Source organism: Mytilus californianus, unplaced genomic scaffold (assembly GCF_021869535.1).
Source record: "Mytilus californianus isolate M0D057914Y unplaced genomic scaffold, xbMytCali1.0.p SCAF_6, whole genome shotgun sequence".
In the NCBI taxonomy this organism is placed as follows: Eukaryota; Metazoa; Mollusca; class Bivalvia; order Mytilida; family Mytilidae; genus Mytilus; species Mytilus californianus.
Window position 1 is genome coordinate 17,130,308 of NW_026262712.1, and position 12,307 is coordinate 17,142,614.

Consider the following 12,307-nt stretch of genomic DNA (forward strand, 5'->3'; position numbering starts at 1 on the left):
ATCGTGAAGGCTTGTCTCACCTGCAATGAAAGTTGCTGAAAGCAAGACATAGATGTTGCTTTTCCCTTAGTGACGACGGTGGAGGAGTCAACAATTGTTAAGTTGTCTGCTTAAGTCAGTTTGATAGGAATTACTTGTGATAGATCAATGATATTTTCTATAAAGTTGCATTACTATCAGTACATATAAGTTTGATGACTATTTGGAGGACCTGTCCTCTTGGTCATTGTCCAGCAACTTTCAATTTAAAAGCAATTTTCAATGTTAAGTTTTGTGCTTAAGTCAGTTTGATAGGAACTACTAAGTCTTGTGATAGATCAATGATATTTTCTAAAAAGTTGCATTACTATCAGTACATATCAGTGTGACGACTATTTAGAGGCCCTGCCCTGAGGTCATGGTCCAGCAACTTTGAATTTATTAGCAATTTTACTGTCCATCAGAATGTCTTTTTCTGAATTTTCGGCCGACAAGCAAGACATATCTCTGTGCCAGTTACAGTTACAGTTGGTAGATTTTGAGACAATAACATAAAAATTCTTTGAGCAGTTTTCATGAAACTTTAGTGACTGGTTTAAGCTCCCATTAGTATTTTATATATTTCTGATATGATATTGAGGAGTAATGGAACTTTATTCATTGAAAAAGCGATGGGCGTATCATGCGGCTCTTTATTACAGTTGGTAGATTTTGAGCTTATATAATTGTCTTTTATACATGTATTACTATTACAATTGGTAGATTTTTAGTATCTATAATTGGCTTTTATACATGTATACTATTACAGTTGGTAGATTTTTAGCATCTTTGATTGGCTTTTATATATGTATTACTATTACAGTTGGTAGATTTTTAGTATCTATAATTGGCTTTTATACATGTATTTCTATTACAGTTGGTAGATTTTTAGTCTCTATAATTGGTTTTTATATATGTATTACTATTTCAGTTGGTAGATTTTTAGCATCTATAATTGACTTTTATATATGTATTATTATTACAGTTGGTAGATTTTGAGCATCTATAATTGGTTTTTATACATGTATTATTATTGCAGTTGGTAGATTTTGAGCGTCTATTATCCCATCATGATAAGAAGTTAGAAGACAGACTTAACAATGAGTACCTCGCAGAAGAATGGGACTTTGGACAAGAAAAGCTTGATGTGTCAAGGTTCAGAGAACCTCCAGTCGTCTGTGGAGACTCAAGAATTGAGCTGGTAAGATCTATAATTTGACATGCCTTATAAGATTGAACTATTGTGTCCTACAGTAGATACAGTAGATGCTGTTTAAATCTAACATAACAATTACCATGTTTTGGGACTGCCATCTAAGATATTTTGTTTATTTTTCAGTTGTTAATATACTTTTTTTCACTGATAAATTAACATTATTTTACTAGAAATAAACTTTCTAAAACATCTTATCTTCAAAATGAACCACAGGAATATACCATTATTATCTATTAAATCAAGATTAAAGAGTACTGTGAATTTCTGTTTTATTAGAATACATTCAACTTTCCTTTAGGAATTAAAGAAAAATGTGTTGTATATTTGTTTTCTACATTTATTGAACCAAAGGTCCAAACAATTTAAACATGTGGTTTGATGGACACAAGGTTTTAATGTCCAGTGGATAACTTTATCCAGTATTTTGAACAATCAGGCCCTGGAAGTTTAGAAACTTAGTTCAGATACAATTTTTTTGGTTCAACTTTTATACAATATATCCAAATGTTATTTTCAGCTCAGAACTTTTTAATAATTGGAAGATAAACTGTAAATAAATTTCTTTTAAATATACATAGGAATTTTGCTTATTTTAGGTATTATCATAGACCTTTAGTGGTTTTTTCATTATGGCTTTATTTTTAAGAAATCTATGAAATGTGTTGCATTTTGAAATGTTATTTGTTATTGAGGACAAATAATTCAATACTCATGTAAAATATTTTCTTTTAGAAATTTGGCTGATTATCTCCCCTCTCTTTGATTTTTCATGTGTGCATACATCAATTGATTTGACTATTGTTGACTGTGACATTCTAGGTCTGAATGTTTCCAGAATTGACATTCAGAAATAAATAACAGTGTAGATAATCATTTTTAAGAATTCATTATGAAGAATAATGCTAAAAATGTCTGATGCTCAATCTGTAATGTAGAAATGTTAGTACACAGATAACTGTATTGTTATTTCAGAAATATGCTTGTTACTCAACAGTTACCATGGTTACTGTGAAAATATCTAAACGACAGATTATTGATGATGATTGTTGTTTGCTTAACTTCAAGTGACAATTATTTCATGCATATTCAGGATGAGAAACTATTAACAATTAATACAATGGGTAGGTTATGCAAGGTAGGAAAAATTGGACTGCCATTGGAAAACAAAGCCGGATAGGGTCAGAAATATGACCTAGCATCATGCTACCTACCGACCCATCAAAGAGATGTTGCAAGGGTTCTTTAGCATACAGAGAACATGTCACTCTCTCTACAGGATCATCATATTTAACATCCCAATTCTATCAGGACGTGGCTGTGAATTTATACATCTAACACAGCCAAACAGACACACTAATTTGGCAAGGGTTTTACTGCTGTATGGAAGAAGACCAAGGTGACCATATCACTATACTCCAGTCATCCCAAAAGGTCAAAAGATCATTCAATTATTATTGTATTTACCCGTTTAAGATATTCATAGAGGGTTCATATGGTCAACATCAAAGTCACAAAATTGGATATTAATTTTTTATGTATCTTTTTTATTCAAACAGGAAAACAACATTTCTGATGAACTATTTGAAATGTTTGATTCTGGGGTAAACATAATGTTTTGAAATGTTTTGAAGAGCTATAGAGATCATTGCACCATAAGTGATTGGAAAATATTATTTATATACAATTCATACAATAAACAGAAAAAATTATTTTAGATAAAGGGCTATTATTCTTAAAGAGGACATTCATTAACTGCCATCAGATTAAAATAAAAAATTAGGGAATTGAATGACATATTTCTCATTCACTTATGGTTTAGTGTTAATGTTTTATAAGCATTGTTCATTATTATTGTAGAGCTAATAAGAATAAGTTAGTATATCCACATAATTATGCCCTGCCTACGGTAGTAGATGGCATTATGTTTTTCTGGTTTGTGCGTCTGTCCATCCCCTATCAGGTTAAAGTGGTTAAAGTTTTGGTTTAGAGTAGTTTGTGGTCACATCAACTTGAAACTTAGTACACAATTTTATTTTGGAGTGAACTGATAAATGTGTATGCCAAATTATGGTTTTGACCAAGATTTTATGGTTCACTGAACATAGAAATGAGATGGGTTAAAGTTTTGGATTGAAGTAGTTTGTGGTCATATTAACTTGAAACTTAGTACATATGTTCAAATTATACCCATCGTAAAGTTATACAAACAATTTTATGTATTTAATTCATTTAATCTTTCATGAGCTACTGAATTGTAGGAAATTCAACAGATTGACTTTTCAAAATTTAAAACTTGGTAAATAAAGACTTAGCTCTTGTTCTTCTGAGTAAATATTCTATACACTCAATTGCCTGTACCTGTATGAAATATTCCACACAGAATGAACACGGAATATATTATGAATATTGCATTGAATTCCTACCAGAAAAGAGTGATATTCTAGTCAGACAGTAGTAGGAATCTACCCAGAAAATAACCAGAAAATTTAAACTAGCAGGAATTTCTTAGTAGGAATATTGTATATTCCTACCAGGAATATTCAAATTAGCAGGAATAATTTGGCAGGAAAATAAAATTCCTACTCGAAAACATTTTCTAGTAGGAATCTAAAAATATACAAAATGTAAGTGTATATTCACAAATACACAACTCGGTCAATCATTCAAGTTTGAATCTCAGCAACAAAGAATAATGCATGGAATATATTCATTTAAAAAAAAGGACTTTTGAAATGTATGCATTCTAGAAATTGTGTTATACATGCATGTACATGTAGATTAGCAAAAATGTTGCTTAGATGAAATTAAGAGTTATGAACAAATAATGAGTAAAATTATGCACTATTGTTGAATAAATTGATTACTAAATATATTTAGCAGACAGATAAAAAATTTCATCTTAAAAGTATAAAAATAACCTTCAGTCTACATGAGCCATATTTTTTTACATTTCAATATTGTAGTTGTTTGACCCTTGCAGCATTGTGTTCCAACACAACTTTTCATTCTTTTCCCCTCCAACTTTTGAATTTGTGAACTGGAACTTGGTTGCATTTAACACAGCAAAATTTGTGTCATTAGCAAACAGGATTCCAGTTTAAGATAATTAAAAAGATTCCAGGTAGAAAGATTTTCTGGTAGGAATCAGGGAAATGAATAATCTAATCATATTTTCTGTCCAAATTCCCACTTAAGATTTTCAAAACAGAAAAAATGATTTTCAAAACAGAAAAAATCCATACAGACTTTTAAAATTCCAGCTAGATAGTAGTATTTTGCTAGTAAGAATATAAAAATATCCAGTCAGAATTTTGTTCATTTTCCATGTCCACCTACTTTCTATATAGAATCTTTGATTCTAGGTGGATTCCTACTACATTCCTACTAGTTTCTAGGTGGAATCCTACTACTTATTTTGTATGAGTACTATAATTTTTTTGTAATAGGCCTACATTTATAACCCATTAAAAAAATTTCTTCATGGAAGTCTTTATATGTAAACAATAAAAATAGAAAAGATACCGTACTTACATAAAACATTTGATTTGTCTTGGCTAGTTTATATTCAGTGTCTGTATTACTAGGAATGTTATAAATTAATGTTGTTAGATTTTATGGCTGTATGATAATTGTTATATTTTATATAAATTTTTATTGCAATGTTTTCCAATGTGACCTATAACCTTGGTGTCATTAGTCTTTTAGTAAGAAACAAAAATGTTCATCTCTGCAGCTAAGTAGGACAGAGTTATTCGTTGAGGTTAAAAAATATATCAAACAAAATATATGTACATTGCATATTAAAAAAGAAATTTTATTCTAAGTTAGTGGACATTTTTTGTTATTCAATGTAATTTTTTTCATTGTTAGAAATAACAAGCAGTTCTAATCAGTTGTTTTGTTTGGACAATTCAAGACAATTTACAACAGTATGTCAATGACATTTGATGAAAATTGACCCTTTCCTTCTTTTAAAAACATAGACTGAACAAGCTAACTGATTACTTTTCTTCATTTAAGAAATTGGGTTGTCTCCCTTTTTCTAGTGTTCAATCATTTGAACTTAAATTGTTATTATCTTGAAAATAACGGATATTTGAATTTGATCAAATTTGAAGATTAAAGAACAAATATTTACTTGTTCTGTCACTTTATAGGACAGAAAGCACTTATATATATATATTAACAACTTCAAGATCCGTAAAGAAAGGTATTTAATTTGTTTGTTCTTAACTTGTATTTTAGGCCAGAGATCAGAAATTAAAATACAGATATTTAAAATCAGAACTGATCAATTCACATCGGAAACTGTATCGAGCCAAAGCAGGATATATAAGAGATCGTCCAGTGACTGCACCAGACCTGTCAATGTACGAGGAGCAGGAAGCACCACCCCCTCAACCAGAGTTTACTGCTCAGACAGCATATGAAATTGTTAATCGTAAAGTCAAAAGTGCAAATGCAGCAATAGGTTAGTAATACATATGTCATATTACACTATATAGTATAAAAAGTTGAGCATCTTGATAGGAAAAGAGCTTAGATATTGAATAAGGGGGATTGATTTCATACTATATGAACTTTTAAAATCCATTTGATTTCTTAACCAATTGCAGGAAAATTGCAGTCCAAGCATTTATCCTTTAGTTGCTTCACAGTATTAGGTCTTCAATGATTATTTCATTACAAATCAAGGAAAATTGATTAAAAATGAATATATCTATCTAAAAACTTTTTTCATGGATCTTTTTAACCTGAAGGAATAATTTATCATCCATCACTGAATACTTCCATCCATTGATTTTATTACGAGGCTTAGGATGAGATTAATTTCTATTTTGTAGAAAAAGTCAACTTCTTTTTTCTGTCAGGTCAATGAAGCCTTATATTTCATCAGTCCAAGATATTTATTTTGTCTTAACCAGATTAGAACCAGTAAATAGGCTTTGTCACAGATAATTGCATACAACTTTTAAGACATGCTGAACTGTAACTAAAAATGGAGAAAAAAAAATAATTTAGCAGTGTTACCTGTACTTGCCATGATGTTAATGAGCCAAAATATTTAAAATGTGTTTATATTAATAGAATGCAAGTACACTCTTTGGAAAACTTTCTCAAAATTATCTGTAAAATTCCTTCCTCAAATTCTAGTCAATACATTTTTCTTAGATATGTAAACTGTTGCTTCCAGAAAAATTACTATGTTAATGATGTAAAAAAAGTCTTAGAATCACAAACTTAGTTTAAGCAATATACATCAGTCAAAGTGGATTTCTTGGTGAAAAAATAACAACAAAGCATTGAAATTAGCCTAATGTCCATGTATTTTTTAGCCATAAAACATTTTAAAAAGTTTTTCATTTTATTGGAAATAGATTGGTTAACATTTATGTAGCCAGAACATGGCAACTTTTTAAGTAAAATCTATAGCTTTGTTCTGGAGATTTAAGGATTTTAAGAAAATTTTAAGACTTTTTTTCACCCATTTCACATGCATTTTATAGGAATGTACATCTTTTAAACATATTCATTCAATAACATTTTAGCAAGTATTACTGTAATTGTTTTTTCAATTTTTAGTTAAAGTGAGATCTTCCAAAGTTGTTTGCAAATTCTTATAAAAATAGCCATTTTTGAATTTTGTAAGGCCAAGTTACCATAGTTTTCTGTAAAGCCTCTTCCATTAGTTAATTTAATTTTCTCTAAGGCTTTGTGTACTTTTTTTAAAGACCAAATAATAAGACAACAATCCAAGAACACAAGTTTACAACAATTAAAGGTTACAAAGCATTGTATCGCTGTTGAGTACCTTGACTATATTGCAATCAGTAAATAAGATTGAATTACTGACTATGAACAGGCACATAAAATCATTGTGCTTCCAAGTAGATATACAAGATAAATGGCAGTAACTCTGGTTGTGATATGTGATGTTGTAAAACATTTTTTGATATTTCAAAATGAAAAAAGTAAAGGGAATTGATTTTATATACAAATCTTGGAATAAAATAAAAATTCCTTCCCACGAGAGCCTCATGGTTGACTTTATAATGTATCGATATTGTGGTAATGATTTTAAAGGCTAATAGTATGTTGATACAGGTATAGGAATTTTAGGAAATAGAAAACCTAAAGGTAAGCTTTGTTTTATGGTGTCAAGATTTTAGATATTGACTTTTTGATCCTAAGATGACATACAGGGTAAGGTGTTGGAAGGAGGGGTTAATTGTTTGTTTGGCTTATTGATTTCATTGTAGTTTGTTAAGTCCTGACCAGACTGGATTGCTTGTTGATTAATAGGGGTACTAGATATCAATCTGCTGCCCAGCTCTGATCATATTATTTGCATGGGGAACTAACTCCCAGCTTAGTAGCCCAATGGTAGGGCATAGTCATTAAAACTTCAAATAAAAAGAGTTCATAGTAAAATGAATACATATTTTTAGAATATTACTTTTCAGATCTATCTTTCTTTTCTCAAAACCCCAAAATACTCTTTTCAAACAGTCATTCATTTTATATTATTAGCTACCTAACCAATCAAAATAGATAACATAAGGGGAGGGGTTATTCTTTTAATTCCAGTTATTGGACTATGCTCCCTTATAGATACTTTTTTATCAATAACACTGTTACAGAGACAGAATCTATGGAAGTCATGAATTTCTAAAGTAATGGAAATGCAGTAACTTTATGGATATCAATGAAAAAAATATGTTTTGTGTCATTTTCAAGACTCTAATGACTGTAAGAAAGAGCAAAAACCCTAATTTTTTATGTCATCTGTTAGACCAGTGCTCATTAATTATGCAAGAATGTACATTCATGTCACGAGCTATGACCTAGACCTTCTTGAAGCACAAGTTCACAAATATGAAAAGAAATAATAACTTCAATTTCACTTTTCAGCACTTATCTTGTGTTAAGAATAACAACATTGCTAAAGTCATGAATATGAATTCTACAACAAACTCACAATCTCATTTATTTCATCCTTTCTCTAAAAAAATTTGATTATAAAGTCATGTGCTAGTCATTATTGTTCATTCAGAAGGGGTTTTTGCAACTTTGTTGCAAATTTAAGTCCATTTAGGCCTTTTAACTTTTCTTCCAGTATCACTGTTTCCCTATATTTATCATAGTCCAGGCATAACTTGCTAAAAATTCTATACAATCCTTTTTTTAGCCGAACTTGTCAAAATTGTGGGTCTACCATGATTACATGTTGTTTTGGTAAACACATTTTCTTAATCAATAGAACTTTGTACGCCTGCGCATTTATGAAGTTGATCTAGGGTTATATGAATATGTTGGACTGTTTAAAATTCACCTTCTTGATCAAAAGTACATTTTCCCGAAAAGAACATCAAGATTTGCACAAAATTAGCTTTTTTTCATATTTTATAAACAAAATTTACTATATTCTTGAAAAAAAGTGTCAACCAATTATTTTTTGAAAACAGAAGATACTGCCTCTTTAAATAACGATATGATTATGTAAAAAAAATAAAATCTATTTTATCTAAAATAGGAAATGGCTTATTAGCTTTCAAGTGCTATTTCTTTGTTATTTGACTGATAATCAAACTTCTTCAATATTTTAAAGGTGATAAAAACAATTTCACAAGTATACCTTAATACCTTATCCAGAATTATTTAGAAATGAATGCCTAATTATGACATTTTTGATACTGTAACATGTAATATTTGTAACAAGATAATACTCAGTTTTGACATATACATCTCAACACTGAAATTTAGCATTATAAAAACTTATAGAAAATGAAATATAGATTTGTTAAACACAATCATATGAAATTATTGCCAATGAAAAATACACTTTTCCTTGGTGAAATAGTCTCAGATTTTAGAATTGTAATTTCTATGTGTTAGATTTAGATACACTTTAGTTTTCTCCTGATTTTGAAATATTGTTCATCCACTTCATGCAAGTATACATTTCTTAAAAATACTGTCAATATTTTTGTGTACTAAATTTATCTATTTAAAATGCATCAAAATTAAAAAAATCCATTGTAAACTGTATGAATAACTGATATATTATGATCTCATATAAATATATTTATATACATGATATAGGGAATAAAGATATACACAAACATGATTTTACAACCAAAACAGCAAATTTTAAATATCTTAAATATTGATTAAACTGCACATTTTAAATGTCCAAAATATATGTTTTACAAATGAATTTAGGAGATAACTGTATTATATTTCAAGCTTGGGCTTCGTAAAACATAGATTTTACTGTCGCAAATTGAGTTTACCTAGGGACGCGTATTGTCCTTAGTTACGGACTGGTAGAACGTGGAATCTAGCCCTTCAAAAAGTCAAAGTCAAAGTCAAAGTCCAATGAAAATAATCATTCTAAATGAATTGCATTAGAATTACAGTTAAATTGTTAATGTTTTTGTGAATCCAAACAGTACATTGCTAAATTGTTTTAAATCTTAAACCTTGTGCAGTCCAAAACAGTATCTAGTAAATAAGAAAGTGTAGTCAAAAGAATATCACAAATTACTTGAATGAGATCCAGATAATTACTGGTACAAACAACATTATTAATCAATCACCATTAAAATTACAACTTTTGGTGAACCAAAATGAAATTAAGTTTCATTATTGGTCGAATAATCACTGTTATTATGTTGTCAACTAATCTCAATGTTTTAGTTTATGCTTTTGGAATTATTACTGAGAATGCATTAGATTCAGAAATGATGAATTTTCATTCAAAATATTACATTTGGCTTATTTATTAAATGACAATTAACAGCTTAAATTTGCTTGAACTTATTCTAGGTATAGACATACTCTCAAAAATTGTAATCACTTATTCTTTATAAATAGATCTAACGAGTTTGTTAAATTTTGAATTATGAAACGTTTTATACTTGTGTTAAATTTAGATTATGTATCAATAAGCTGACAAACTAAGACCTTATTTTCTATGGTGGCAGTTATTTAATTATTTACCTTGAAGATAATTTTTCGTTTTATCTGAAATTGCTTTCTTGTTTTAAATAACACACATGAATGAATCTGATATTAGATTATTATATATTTATATGTGAATTTCATATTAGTGAAGTTTTAGACTAAAGTTTCTGATATAGATTATCTGAATTAAAATCTCTTTCAAAATGTGTTACTTTAATGTACAGTGTGAAATAGAAAATTTAAATTATGGGTTTATATACATATAAAACATATATTTTAACTGAGATGCGACAAAGTTGAACTCTGCTTATATTATAATGAATGCTGTCTGGAACATTTGGGTTCCTGGACAAATCTTTTGAGCCCTAAACAACATCTTACCAAACTTGGTTTGATAATGCTCCAGGAGATGAGGAAGACTCCTATTGCTTGTATGAACAAATGGTCAAAGGTCACAGTAAATATAGATAGACTGAAATTTCAACAAGATTTTGGTTTACTGCTGTTTCTTTTTGACCATATAAAAAAAAGAGGAGGAAGATACCAAGAGGACATTTAAATAAGTGGAGATAAACTGACAACACCATTACAAAAATCAAAGACAACGAAACAAAAAACAAGTTCACAAACCACTTCACAAAAAGTAAAGACTGATCCACACTTGACCCACAAAAAACTGAGGGTGATCTCAGGTGCTCAGGAAGGGAGCCCTTGCCAAATTTGGTTTGATACAGCTTCAAAGTTTGAGGAAGACATTTTGATTTTTGGGGTCAAAAGGTTAAAGGTCAAAGTCATAGCAGATAGACTTAGATTTAGGCAAAACTTTGGTTTACTGATCTTTTGAACCATTTGAGATTTTCTGAAACTATTATTTTCAAGTGTAAGTTAGCCAATTTGGTTTAATTTTAAAGCTATGATAAATTTTCATCAGCAAAAATTACATGCCAGGAATAGTGTTTCATTTTGAAACTTGAGAGAATTTTTGTAGAACATGCCAACACATGTTAAATTTGCCGACCTTTATGGAACAGTTGAACAAGTTTCTTGTATTGTCATTTTCCTATTATTTTTACACGAATCTGCTTTCGTTATAAATTTTGAAATGAATACATACAAAGTATGTGTTACTTTGCTTATGTTAGACCCCGTTCACACTAGGACATTTAGATCGATTTAAACTAGATCGGTTCACTTAAGATCGATTTAATGGCCAATGTGAACGCTTTGAACCGATCTTCAATCGGTCTAAACTAAAACACCAAAAGAGGTAGTTTGTTTGAATCGATCTAAAGTAAACCGATCTTACTTTAAATGTGAACGCAGAGATCGGTTTAAACTAGTACGATTGAATCAAAAATAATTAATGCGCATGTATAACGTCACGGTACCCAAATTGCACCGAGTAACCAAATTACACCTATTTAGCAAAAGTAGCAGCGGAAATCTTACAAGTTTTCTTAGAGACTAAACAATTTGTATTTTTATGATTTGACATTATGCATGTCTTTCAACTTGGGTAAATATATTTAAATATACACAAAACGTTCACAGTATACATCAATAGATGAAATATTCACTGGTAAAGGAAAATATACGGAAACGTCGCCATGCAACGTCCACAAAAAGGTCATCTTTTAAAAATGAGCAAATAAAATATGCTACAAGCCTCCATTTCTTAAAAGATGAATAGTAAGCATAGATTAATCTCAAATTGTTCCAAATATTTGAAGAAATAAAACAAATTATTTGTAATTCGATTTTTGAGGATATGAATTTTAGCATGGATGCAATTTGGGTACTACTCATTACAGAATCATTGATCGTTTGGAGATCTGTTCAAACCCATTTTTTTATGATTCAGTATGGATTCAAAAATTAAATTGGTGGAACCATATAGCGAATAATGATACATCTACAAAATAAACACAGAATGGAAACTTTTGTTTGGATCATAAATAAACATAGGTGAAAAAACTGTCAAAATAGGTGCAATTTGGGTACCCTCACGTTAGCGACAAAACTACACATCCTTGTATATATCGGTGGTTCGTTGCCGTTTAACTCATATTTCTCTGTTGACAGACCTTTGTGTACATGCATGCAAGT

The 12,307-nt window shown here is 29.7% G+C and overlaps 1 protein-coding gene across 8 annotated transcripts in view; it reads left to right on the top strand.

Annotated features, from left to right (window-relative positions):
• The window catches only part of LOC127705752 (uncharacterized), a 67,531-nt gene that overhangs the window by 40,885 nt on the left and 14,339 nt on the right, over nt 1-12,307 (top strand). For 7 of the 8 annotated variants that reach the window (XM_052210102.1, XM_052210101.1, XM_052210100.1 and 4 more), the window contains 3 exons: nt 1,058-1,219; nt 5,480-5,705; nt 7,340-7,372. In XM_052210102.1, coding sequence (XP_052066062.1) covers nt 1,058-1,219; nt 5,480-5,705; nt 7,340-7,372 — 421 coding nt within the window. The remainder of the gene's footprint in view (nt 1-1,057; nt 1,220-5,479; nt 5,706-7,339; nt 7,373-12,307) is intronic. The other variant, XM_052210103.1, reaches the window with a different exon arrangement.